Here is a 12,372-nt window from a genome sequence, read left to right on the forward strand (position 1 = left end):
TTGATTCTGACTCATGCCACCCACCATTAATAGGGTCTTTTCCTTTTGGAACTTTGGGCTTCCTCTGAGTTTAGGCTCACCACTAGCTCCAGCACAAACTCGATGGTGGTGGTGAGTGGGTACACACCACACGTCCAAGCCCTTGAGATACCCCACGGAGGTGCAGGGTGGGTGGGTCACATTTGTGCCTGTGCAAAGCTGCATCATCCCCTGTGAATAGTCACTTCTACCACCCAGTCTTGTGACTTTGTCTCTCTTGAAATGTGGAAGGGACCCTGTTCTCTCGAATCAGTGTGAATTTGAAAGAGCAAGTTCTAGACAGAAGCAGCCCCCAGTGTCGGCAACTGAACAGTAATTAATGCTGTGATTATCTCATCGATCATTAATTGCTAGAAATTAAGTGATAGACAATTAATGCGGTGCCTTTATCACCAATAGTTAGGAGGGGGGAATATTGAGCTCTTGGCAGAGAACCCCAGCAAGACGATGATTTAATTCCTGTGGCCACCATGGTTTTTAGCCTCAGAGCACTAAGCCGGGCCGAGTTCCGCTAATTCAACATAATATGACCAGGGGAATTGGGGGGGGGGGCTTAAAAACAAAACAAAACAACAGCAAACCGGACCAGTCAAAAAGCAGGACAATGGCCCAACTTAAAAAAAAAAGACAAGATATTAATTCTGAGATTCCTTACTGAGTTCCCTACTGGTATTTGTATACCATATTTTTTTTAAGTCTGATTTTTGTCCTTTGTGTGTTATTTTACTCAGGGAATGGCCTAAAGGGCTTTTATTTTACGAATTTTTTTTTTAAGCTCCATGATGCTCACCTAACACAGAGCAATTAGTGCGTTGGAGCGTCCCTGATTCCCATCTTTGGAGGCTGCCATTAGAGGTGGTGTTAATGGGCTGGCGGGGTCTGTGAGAGCAGAAGGGAAAGTGTGTTTATGGGGAGCGGTGCTGGCAGGCATGATTTCAATCAGATTTGACGTGTTTAACATAAATGTATAGCACACTGCTCTGCTGCGTCCGAATGATTCCCGCAGACCTACTGCCTTTCTAATTATTGAGGCTGAAAAAAAGAAGCAGGTCAGGCACATTCTGGTTGAAATCTATTAGCAAGCCTCCCCTCTTTCCCCTGATATTTACAGTTGTGTATAAACAGGCATATCTGGATGGGATAACCTTGTGCCTGAAATGGAATCGGTGACCGGAAATGGAAAGAGGAGAAAAGATATTTTGTTTTCATTTTTAGGGGCCATATTCAGCGGTGCTCAGGGGACCATATGAAGTGCTGGGGCTTGAACTCGGGTCAGCTAGTGCGAAGCAAGTGCCTTAACGCCTGTTATTGTCTCTCTACTCTAAAAAGAATTTGAAAGATCTTTGTGTGGACCAAAAATGTGTTGTACAGAGAAGAAGCAGATGGTGAGTTAGGACACGGGCTTGGAATGAGGCCCAGGGTTCAGAGTGGATTCTACCATTGAGATTTGCGAGTGACCTTGGGAGCTCCAGGTCTCCCCTTCAGAATGCAGGAAGTGTGTGACTCAATGAGGTGTAGTGGTGCTGCAGCCCCTTAAGGAGAGTTGGAGGATAGACAGTTGTTTGGTATTATTAGTTCTTAGTGTGTGCAAAGACTCAGGTGGAAATGTGGGTCATAGTGATGGGCAGTACCTGATGTAGCCTGTAGAGATGCTATGAAGCAGTCATGTGAAGGACATGTTCAGCCAGCCGCCTGGATTCCTCATCCAGGCTGCTCCCCTCTCCACTTCTGAGTGACCTTCACTGCTCTTTGGTCCTTGGGATCCAACCCAGGCCCTGCTCAGAGTGTTGAGGACCCTGGTAGATAAAGAGAAACTTTTGTTGAATCAATAGCACTTGTGTAGGTGCCTCTGCATGGCGTCCCCTCTCCCAGCCCAGCCCCCCCAGGCTAGTCCTCCTTCCTACGGCTTCTGCTCAGTTCCCTGCTTGTCCATCTTCCTGTCCAGCCCCGCAGCACAGTGTAGGGTGATACTGAGAAGGATGCTGGCCTGCCAGGCCCTTTGTGGCTCTCAATCTTGCTGACAGATGCCGCCGCTGGCTTTGTCTCCCTGCGGATGGGCATTCTGAAGTTCTGCCAGCCTTCCCTGAGTGGGCACACCCCTCCCTCCTTCCCCCACTCCCTCTTCCACTCTTGTCTTCCCCCCTCCCCTAGGCTACTTTCAGTATAACTTGTCTAGCCTAAAGTCACTGGAGGCAGAATTTTGTCTGCCAAGTGAAAACAACCCATTTGAACTAATTTTGTGTTGGAAAGCAAAAATAGATGTAGGGTGTGGTGGATATTTGGGCTTGCCTGAATTCCAGTAACTCATAGGCCCTAACTTTGAGAATTTAGAGTAGTTCTTCAGAAAGCAACTTTGAGAGGGGTGGGGGGAGAGAGGGAGAGAGAGAAGTAGAGAGAGAGCTAATAGCTAAGGCAGATGTACAATATGCAAAACAAACTAGGAAACAAAATGCCCTTTCACGACCCTGTAGCTATGGATCTATGTAGTGGGAATTACCAAGGCCTAAGGAAAGGGCAGGGTTTTTTTTTTTAATTTTTTTTTAAAGCACAATAGAATATACCTTCTAGTCTGTGTATATCATTCTTACAAAGAGTATATACACATGTTCTTTGCTCTGTTTCAGTTTTAGATTTTCTGCCAGTAGGTAAGTCACCTGGATTATTGATTCGTGGTGGTGATTTACAACACAGAGACCATACAGTACCTTTTTGGGGCACCTTAGTCATGCCCTCATATGCTTTGGAGGTTGAAGAACTTCAACTTGTAGAGAGGGAATTCTCAAGTACTCACTTTGTGACTAAACCTCACATTGTTCCTTCTAGGTCAGGGATGAGGCCCCCTGATTAGGAAGCTTTAGAAACTTCTTGCTTCCTTCCAGGGCTATAGAGATCATACAGAGGCTGAGGCACTTGCCTTGCTGTAGTTGGCCTCGGTTCAATATTGAGCCCTGCCAGGGCTGATCCCTGAGCACTGAACCAGGAGTAAATCCTGAGTATCGCCAGAGGTGACGGCTTAGGAACCAAAAGAAAAGAAGTTCATGACTTTAACTTCTAAAAGTTGAAGGAGACATAAGAATCCTTGTTTCTTCAGTTTCCAATGTAATCGTTAGCTCTTTATGGTCAAGCCTATGTAGCATTTAGATTTTGATTTCCATATCATTTTTAGAGGACTTCACTTTTTCAGCTGCTTTTGTGGAGGGCAGGTTCCCAACAGGATTTTGGGATGCAGATTGTTCCCATATCATCTTTTTCCCCACACAGGGTAGCATAACCCTTCCATTAGCACCTCCCTCCCCAGCATGGGTTGTTTCCAGCACCTATAAACCTAAGTCATCTTATCAGAATCACCCAGATCCCAGTTCCCCCTTGAGCTCACTTCTAGATTAGTTGCACATTCCAAAGTTTGAACAAAAGGTATAACCACATATATCCATCATCCTGATAGCAGCATGAATAGTTTCTTTTCTTTAAACATCCAGCATCCCATTTCTTCATCTTCCTCCCATGCCACGTGCACTCACTTTTGTCACCCCATTACCTAAGGATGCTTGTTCCTTAAGTCAGTTGGTGAAGTAGCCTGACCTCAGATACACGGAAAAGTCGAAAATCTGTCCACTCTGTTGTTTAGACATCTAAACCCTGGCTTGGTTGGATTGTTTCAGGCTGATAAGCCTAAAAGGCAAATTCAGAATGTCTGCGCTTTCCCTAAAATCCAGACATCAGCTTCAATCCTAGAGTTCTCTGTCTCAACATAGAATCATGTTATTTCTCAGAGATCTGCTACAGCGGGAACCTTTGCAGTGCATGTCGGTGTTTCCCTAGAGAGCTGTCCCTGCTTCCAAGCCCAGAGATCCTTAGTGATGTCTTTCTTCCCTATGTCACCCTGGCCCATGGAAGCAGGACTAGCAAGAACAAGCTGGTGGATTATGGGAAAGGGGGTGGTTTAAAGCCCTGAGGCGTGCACTTGGGGGCCTTTCAGCCTGCCTGAACTGGATCACGCTAATTTATTCTTACAAAGTTCCATTACTCTGGAACTTGAGCCTGCCAGGCACTACTGCCTGGAGTGATCCCTGAGCATAGAGCCAGGAGGGATCCCTGAACACTTTTGGGTGTAACCCCCCCAAACAAATTAAAAAGAAAAATTCTGCTGTGTCTGGGAAAGGCAGAGGAGGAGTGGAGGAGCACAGAAGAGTCCCCAGACGTCCATGTTCACCTAATTCATGTTTGTTCCAGTGGACACTGGATTGAATTCCACTCATTGCCATCTGCCTGGTCTCCAGAGTGCCAGAGACTCTTGTCCTTGTTTTGGCCTGTTTCTTACATGGCCTTTAGATCTTTTTCCGTCAGATGACAGGCTCTAAGTTTCTTCCATCTGGTAATTTTCTTGTTATTATGTGTTTGTTTCTTTGTTTGGTTTTAGAGCAATATCCGGAGGCACTCAGGGGTTATTCCTGGCTCTGTTCTCAGAAATTACTCCTGGCAGGTGCAGGGACCATATGGGATACTGAGGATCAAACCTGAGTCAGCCACATGCAAAATGCAAAGCAAACGCCCTTCCCTCTGGTTTTGTCCTAAGTCCATGTTTGATCATCTCAAGCCATTAAGTGAGCTACAGAGCAGAGTGATAGATGCCTGCATCAGCACAGGATCCTGCCATCTTTGCAGGTGGCAGCCATTGGTGTGCCATACAGGGCTATGCCAGGGGAAGGTAGGACCCTCCAGGAACTGCCGAGGCAGGGTGACACAAATCAGGAATGGAATTGAGACCCCTTTGCTCTCCAACTCCTGACCCAAGATGGTGGCAACTTTAATTTCTGGGAGTTATAGAACCAGGTGGATGTACTCAAAGATCTAGTAGTGCCAGTGGATCTCACCATGGGTGAAAAGGGCAAGGTAGGTCAACACTGGTGGTGGGAGGCCATGTCTAGCAGAGACAGGAGCACTTTGAGCCCAGTGGCCATTCTTGGAACACTGCATGAGGGGTCAGCAGGGCAAAGCTGTTCCCAAGGCTTCCGTTGCTCTCTAGGCACTGCCCAGTGCTGAGCAGAAACTATTGCCACCTAGTTCTTCAGGGTTTGCAGACCTCCGGCTTGTTTGCTGCTTTCTTTGGTTGGGGAAGTAAAATAATGGGCCCTTTCCCAAGTGCCAGTCAAACCATCTGCCATCCTCCTGTGCTCTTGGGGATCTAGTTTGAAGCTGGAGGCCAAGTATGTGGCCGAGCCCTTCGTGTCCAGCTCTGCCCGAACCCACACAGTTCCTGGCTTTTGAATAGGTGCTTAAACATCTCTGGAGCTCTTTGGAGACCTGCAGGGGACTGTGTATTGAACTTCCAGAAAGTTCTTGACCTCAGAGGACTGGAGTTGGAGTAGGATCCCTCACCTGTGAGCAGGGAAGGGTAAGGACCACCTTTGTTAGGTTCCAGGTGCTGTTTTGGTGTCCCCCAAATCCCCCACTCCTGTGAAGTTTCATTAAGTGCTTGGTTGGAAGCTGGGAGAGATAGTACATGTTTAAAGACTGAGCTGGTAGCAGAGCCAACCTTTAACAGAGCAATTGTTTTGTGTTTGGGGGGCAGGAAGGGATCTGAGTCAGAACACTGGGCCCTCGTGGAGGGCTAGAACTGCCCAAGAGATTCGGGGACAGAATCTTCACAGATCTCCAGGGGAAGAATCATGGGCATACCCCAAAAATGGCTCCTATGACAAGAATAGTGTGAAGACCACAAAGTCTAAAGCCATTTTTCCTCTCACTATGGTGCGGGTTTGCATGGCCCGTCAGAGGCTGAAGAAAACAGGGCACTGGAGCAAGCACCCAGATATATCTCCTTTTATGAGCAAAATGAGCACATGCAGGCTAAGCAGAGCTTCTGTGCCTGTTGTGTTGGGGGCTTCCAGCCTGAAGAGAGTGTGGAGCCATGTGGACTCTTCCCCCCGTGGTCAGTGAAGAGGGATGAGAGATTGCTGTAAATTCCTGGGGCAGGTGGCAGGCTGGTTTACGGAATGCAAGGCGGTGCGAACCTCTGGCTTACGGAAAGCAGCATGAATTAATAATCATTTAATTGGCTCCTCCATTAGGTTGCTGGTTTGGGAGATGGAAGTTTCGATGGAGGGGCTGTCAGGGTACTTTAGCTAAGAGTCTAACAGTGGGGAAGTGGGGGCGGCAGCTGCTTAGGGCCTCTCTGCAAGGCAGCAGCTTCCCAGGTCCACAGTGGGCTCACCTCCAGGTCCCCAAATGAAAGGGGATGATTATTTGGAAGCATATCACCCTCCACTGTGTCATTTGACCACAAAGATGAGAAACTTGCAGCTACATTATTGATCCCCACCAGGCTGGTCCCTGTATAAGAAGATGGTGACATGCTCTCGAGGTGACATGCCCTGAGTCCCGCAGTTGAGCTGGAGGAAGAGAAGCTGCCACTTAGCTGCAATGCACAGAAATGAATCCTGCCCCCTTGGTTTTCTCGGAGGGCAAGTAGATGCCTTTGCTCAGAGACAAGAGGAAGCAACAAAGCGTGTCATTTGAAAATTCTGTTCAACCTCGTTTATTTTATTTTTTCTCCTGAGACAGCAACTCAGTCTCAGCTGGCTTCAGGGTGGCACAAACCACAACACTGGACAAAGAGGAGTCATGGCCAAAGGGCGTAAGCACTTCCATGGCATTGCAAGCACAGGACACACGGTTTCCATGGCCATCACTTTAACAACTCCAATTTTTTTTTGGAAGGGGGTCACACCCAGCAGTGCTCAGGGGTTACTAATGGCTCTGCGCTCAGAAATCGCCCCTGGCAGGCACGGGGGACCACATGGGATGTGCGATTCCAACCACCATCCTTCTGTATGCAAGGCAAACACCCTACCTCCATGCTATTTCTCCAGCCCCTATCAACTCCAATTTTAATTCATGGGTGAGGGTAGAGGGTGAAAACGCCTGCTAGAAAGAGTCTGTTTTTGTGCTCCTCGACCCCTGGATAAGCCCGTCAGTAATACTGTTCTCTAGCTAGTCCTTAAAGCAAGTCCCTTACATCCTTAAGCTTTGTCTGCCTTGTTTTAATTACTCCACATGTTTAGATCATAAAAAACGTTTCTTGCAAACAGCAGACAAAATTTGCATGCATTCACAGGGGCTCTGTTCTCTTCTCTACCCCCTCTAATTAGTGTGACGAGAGGGTGGCTTTTTAAAATCATTATCTTTATAGAGGTTAAATACTTCCCAAACAAATAAGTTAAAAAACAAAGGCTATCTGGAGATTATCTCCATGTGCAAATGATTCTTCCCTCCCCACTCCCTGCAAGAGACCACATATCTGTTTTCCTGTGGAAAGAAATGCCTTTCCTTGGAAACTTCAGAATAAAGCAAAGGGTCTCAGTCGGATGAAGCCTTCCTTGGCATTTGTCCGTCTCCATTACCATCTACCACTGGAAACTGGCTCTTCCTCTTCTGGCCCCCTCTAACACCATACCAGTCCCACCCTGTGTGTCTTAACCCAATGGGGCCGGGCCACTGTCACTCCTGACAAATGTGGAGTTTCCACTGTTCAGATGACAGAAGAAAGAAGTTGTGCCATTGATACATAATAGGTTACTATGCAGATACATGGAAAAGCCATGCAGTTCACAATGATGTGGATGGAATGTGAGGGAATGGTGCTGCGCTAAAGCAGCCAGCGGCAGGAAAACAAATCCAGGCTGACCTCATTCCTCTGATATAGAGAAAAGTAAGTCCAGGTCTTGGAGGCCAGAGTGATAGCACAGCAGGGAGGGCATTTGCCTTGTACATTTAATACTCACATCCCACATGGTCCCCCAAGACTAATAGGAGTGATTTCTAAGTTCAGAGCCAGGAGTAAGCCTTTATCTGTGGATTAAGTGTGCCTCCCCTATCTCCCAGAATAGCAAGATCTGGACAATATCAACTAATATCAACCAATCATAAATCTTGGTTACCAAAATCCAAACCTGAGAGGGCTGGATCTGGGGAGGAGACAGATAGATTGGAAGTAATGGGCACATAAGTGGAGGCTCCAACCTTGGGTATTGCTAAGGAAGTTAACAGGTTGCTGTTTCCAAACCAACAGATACTGTGTGCTTGAGAAAGAAAGGTTGGGCCCACAGTGGGTGAGAAGGAGGGAGGGTGATGGACATTTGGATGGTAGGGGATATGCATTAACTTTATTCATCGGTACCATAAATCTGAAGGATATTATAACCCTGTTAATTAACCTAAACCATAAAGTTAGACAGAATTGGGGATGAAATTTGTTCATCAGAGACAGAACCCCTGAACTACCACTAGCAATGGCCCTCTCTGGACAATGTTGGTCAGATGACAATGACAATGGTCTGGGATAGATGAGGATGAACCTGGAGTGGTTTTTATGTCCCAGGCTTCATTTCCAACAGGGCTTTTTTCCTTACTGGGGAGAAGGAAGAAATGAGTAAGCAATATTTTTTTTTACAAATTATTTTTTTACAAGTAAGTTATATTTTTGTTAAACAAGGACTCTTTAGGATAAGTACCTAAAGCCTCGATGGTGAACCTCTGGCACACATTTGGCACGCGAAGGCCTTGCAGCTGGCACGTGGGAAGGTCCGCAATTAAGATACGCAGTGCACAGTGGGAAGCGAGTGTGCCGGTGTCTGCTTTGCAGTTTACCTGGCAACAGGACCGGACTGGCTATTGGGAGGACCGGGCATTGTGCAGCAGTTTGGGCACTCGGGCTCAAAAAGCTTAGCCTTCTCTGAGTCCTAAAGAAAGCTTTAGAATTCTGGTACAGTTTAGGAGTTTGGAGGGCAGAAGAAGGTATAATAAAAATCTCCCCTCTCCATGCAGGGGAAAGAATAGTGGCCTCTGAAACCAGAATTCTCATCCCGGCCATCTCAGCACAATTCATCACATGCTCAGCCCTGATGGAAATAATGGGCTTTTTGAGCCCAGGTGGCACCTAGTGCCACCCTGGGTGCCCCTGTCTGTTCCTCAACTTGGAGTGAGTGAGATGAACTGAGTGGTGGCAGCCCCAGGACTGGTTCATTCATGCTGTCGAGCAGCTGAACACATGATAGTCATCCTAAGAATAAACGGCAGTGTCACAGGCCCAGGCAAGCAAGTGTTTCGGGCTAATAAAGGATGGGTGTTGGGAGAAGAAGCTCTGTTGCTTTGCTTCTCAGAAGGGAAAGCAGATAGAGGCTCTCACCTAACGCTAAGCCCTGAGCATGACCTAATAGTAACTGCGGGTTGGAGGCAGAGCTAGCGAGGGGTGAAGGGGTTGGATAGAATAATCACCTGATGGCTCCACCTACCCCATCTTCAAAATGCATTAGAAAAGTGAATATATAGAAGAAACCAACCAGGCAGCAAAAATGAGAAATGGTGGTGGGGTATATCTAGGAGCTAGGGGGGAGGGGACCAGGGCCCCAGAATAGTAATTAAAGACTCCTAAGATGGAGGGCCATTGGGGCTGGGCCTCCACTCTGCAGGGTCTGGAGCATACATCGCTGGGCTGTGCAGGGTCAGGTCTGCAGGGGGCCGGGAGATGGGAAGTGGGCCATGGGGGACAGGCCTAGAACGATGCAGCACCTAGTTAATCGGCAGCCGGCCCATCACATTAAATATCCAGCCGTCATGTATTACCTTTCAAGTGAAAATGAATAACTCCCATTAAGAGCAAAATGGGTTTGAAGTCGATTCGAGACAGATTAAAGTACTGTTATGAATGTGTGTGTTGAGAGGAGGAGGGGCCTGTGTATTATGCTTGTCCTTGTACTTTTTAAATAATAGATGTCCTACAAACTTACATAGACCAAGTTACCAAGATGCTGGGGTCAGAGGTCGCGAGATGTGCATTCTGGGAAGAGCGTCAACTTCCTGGAATATTTCCTGCATTTAGTGATATTTATAATATGTATATTTTTTTGCCAAAATTATTTAGTGGCCTTAAGATTTTAATGAATAAAATTGATTTTCTGAAACTGTTTATTAAAGCACACGCCTGTGATGGTATCCGCATCAGAATATATTTCAAAGCAGTGTATGAAGTGAAAAAATGCCTGGCATGTAAGGAGACTGGGTGAAGGAGAAAGTAGTTATATCAAGGGATAGAAATGACATTTTCTAAACCAGTGACCTCAGCACTGAATCAGATTAATTTTTAATGAAGGCACCGAATACACATTTTGTCGTTGGTCTTGGAGGTTTTTTTGTTTTGGGAGGTTTTGTTTTATTTTGCATTCTTTTTAGATTTTCTGGAATCTCCCAAATCAGAAGAGATCAGTCCCCAGATGTTTACCAGGTTGGGGAATGACCAAATCCAACCATGTTGACAATGGAGAGCCGCTGTTCTCATTGGAATCATCCAGATTTCTTGCCCTGCTTTAGAGAATGCTCAGCAGCACATTCATGCATCTGTGCATGGATGCATCCACTCTTTACATCTTAAATCTTCTGGGATTCTCATCAGTGCTTCTGTTTTCTTGTTGGGGTGAGAGGAGCAGGACGTAAAGAATATGGACACAAGAGAGTAAACATTCCCTCTCTCCACCCACACAGAACAGACTGGTTTGTGCAGCATCTGCTAGATTATAACTTGGGTTCCCATCACTCTGCAGTTTCTTCTTTGCCATCAAGCTGACTGCTGGGCTCAATCCCCCACCCCAATACCAACATTCAGGGGTCAGTGCTGCCCTTTGTCGGGACACAATGCTCATGTTCCCTGTGATGTGGTTCTGTGAGCTGAGATGGTGTCTCTGACAACACAGTTTATCACATCTCAGGAAACAGTGTCTGTACTCAGATAACTGTTCTACCCATCCTCACACCTCCTTGCCCTCTCCACATCCACACTGTATGTCTTGGTTGAAATCAGAATGGCCTGAGTTTAGTTTCATTCAGCTGAGGGCCTTTCCATCCATTCCATTTCCTTCTTTTCTTGTGATTGTATGTTTTAAAGTAGTGGCAGGTAGGGCCTGAGCAAGAGTTCAGTGGCGAGGGTGTTTGCCTTGGAAGTAGCTGATCTGGTTTCTGCCCCCAGTATCCCATATGGTCCCTCAAGCTTGCCAGGAGTGATTTCTGAGTGCATAGCCAGAAATAACTTTTAAGTACTACTGTGTGTGGTGTGAAAACCAAACCAAAACAAAAAAAGTGACAGGAAATCATGGATGCAAAAAAAGAAAAACTCTTGCTTCTTTCCCAACACTCTTGTTAAGTCAGTCTGGAGGTGCATCTTTCTGGGCTTGGGGGTTTCCTCAGAGCACCTGTGCTAGAAATGCCATCACTTCCCCCCACAGCTCAGACTCTCAAGAAGCTCACCTGGTCTGGTCAGGACACTCTAGCGCCTCTTCTATCTCTCTCTCTCTCTCTCTCTCTCTTCCAGCCTCATCCAGCCAGGCCGAGAAGGAGCTGCCAGATTCTCCCGCCGCCTCCAAACGTGTCTCTTTCCCAAGCAGCTCTGAGCCTCCCCTGTCTTCGAAGCGGCCAAAACCATCCGAGGAGACGAAAGCAGAGCAGGTGAGGCTGGCTGGGGCACTGAATGCTGGAGGGGGGGCTGTGCTGTGGACATTCTTGGGCTTGGGTGGGTTTGGGGCAGATGTAGTTGCAAGTGGGAACTGAAGATTCAGCCCGAGGGCTGGGTGTGTTCCCCACAGATGTACCAGTGTCCCTACTGCAAGTACAGCAACGCCGACGTCAACCGGCTCCGGGTGCATGCCATGACCCAGCACTCGGTGCAGCCCACCCTCCGTTGCCCCCTGTGCCAGGACATGCTCAACAACAAGATCCACCTCCAGCTGCACCTCACCCACCTCCACAGTGTGGCCCCCGACTGCGTGGAGAAGCTCATTATGACGGTAAGGCAGCCAGGAGCAGGAACCCCGCGGCTTTCCTCCCCCGCAGGAGTCACGGATGATGCAGTGACTTGGACAAGAGACTATCGGTCGGATGTGAGCGCCAGTGAGAGGTGGAGAGGGGGACCGAGCGCCCGTTCTCTTCTCCTGGACCTGCATTGCTCAGACTCAGCCTGGCCAAGGCATGCCTGGTCCGAAGGGCTAATTCCGGAAATTGCTTTTTCCATCTCCTCATCATCCTCTGTCCCTGGGGATGCAAGCCTAGGTTAGCTCCTCCTTTATCTGAAGACACTGTGACAGTCTCTCCAAGCCTTGGCTGAGCTGGCCATGGTCTGGGTTGCTTTTGTCATCACGGTACCTCATTACATCTTTCGAACCCAGAGAAAGTCTGATGCGTTCACACATAAAGTTGAGGAAACTCAGTAATCCGAGACCAGTTGTCAGTGGTAGAGCTCTCTAACACACGCACACACACACACACACACACACACACACACACACA

General features: G+C 47.5%; 1 protein-coding gene across 1 annotated transcript in view; it reads left to right on the top strand.

Annotated features, from left to right (window-relative positions):
- The window catches only part of ZFHX3 (zinc finger homeobox 3), a 221,710-nt gene that overhangs the window by 179,803 nt on the left and 29,535 nt on the right, over positions 1 to 12,372 (top strand). Inside the window, exons 6-7 of the mRNA XM_049786326.1 lie at positions 11,402 to 11,535; positions 11,673 to 11,873. Coding sequence (XP_049642283.1) covers positions 11,402 to 11,535; positions 11,673 to 11,873 — 335 coding nt within the window. The remainder of the gene's footprint in view (positions 1 to 11,401; positions 11,536 to 11,672; positions 11,874 to 12,372) is intronic.

The sequence above is a fragment of the Suncus etruscus genome, chromosome 14 (assembly GCF_024139225.1).
Source record: "Suncus etruscus isolate mSunEtr1 chromosome 14, mSunEtr1.pri.cur, whole genome shotgun sequence".
NCBI lineage: Eukaryota > Metazoa > Chordata > Mammalia > Eulipotyphla > Soricidae > Suncus > Suncus etruscus.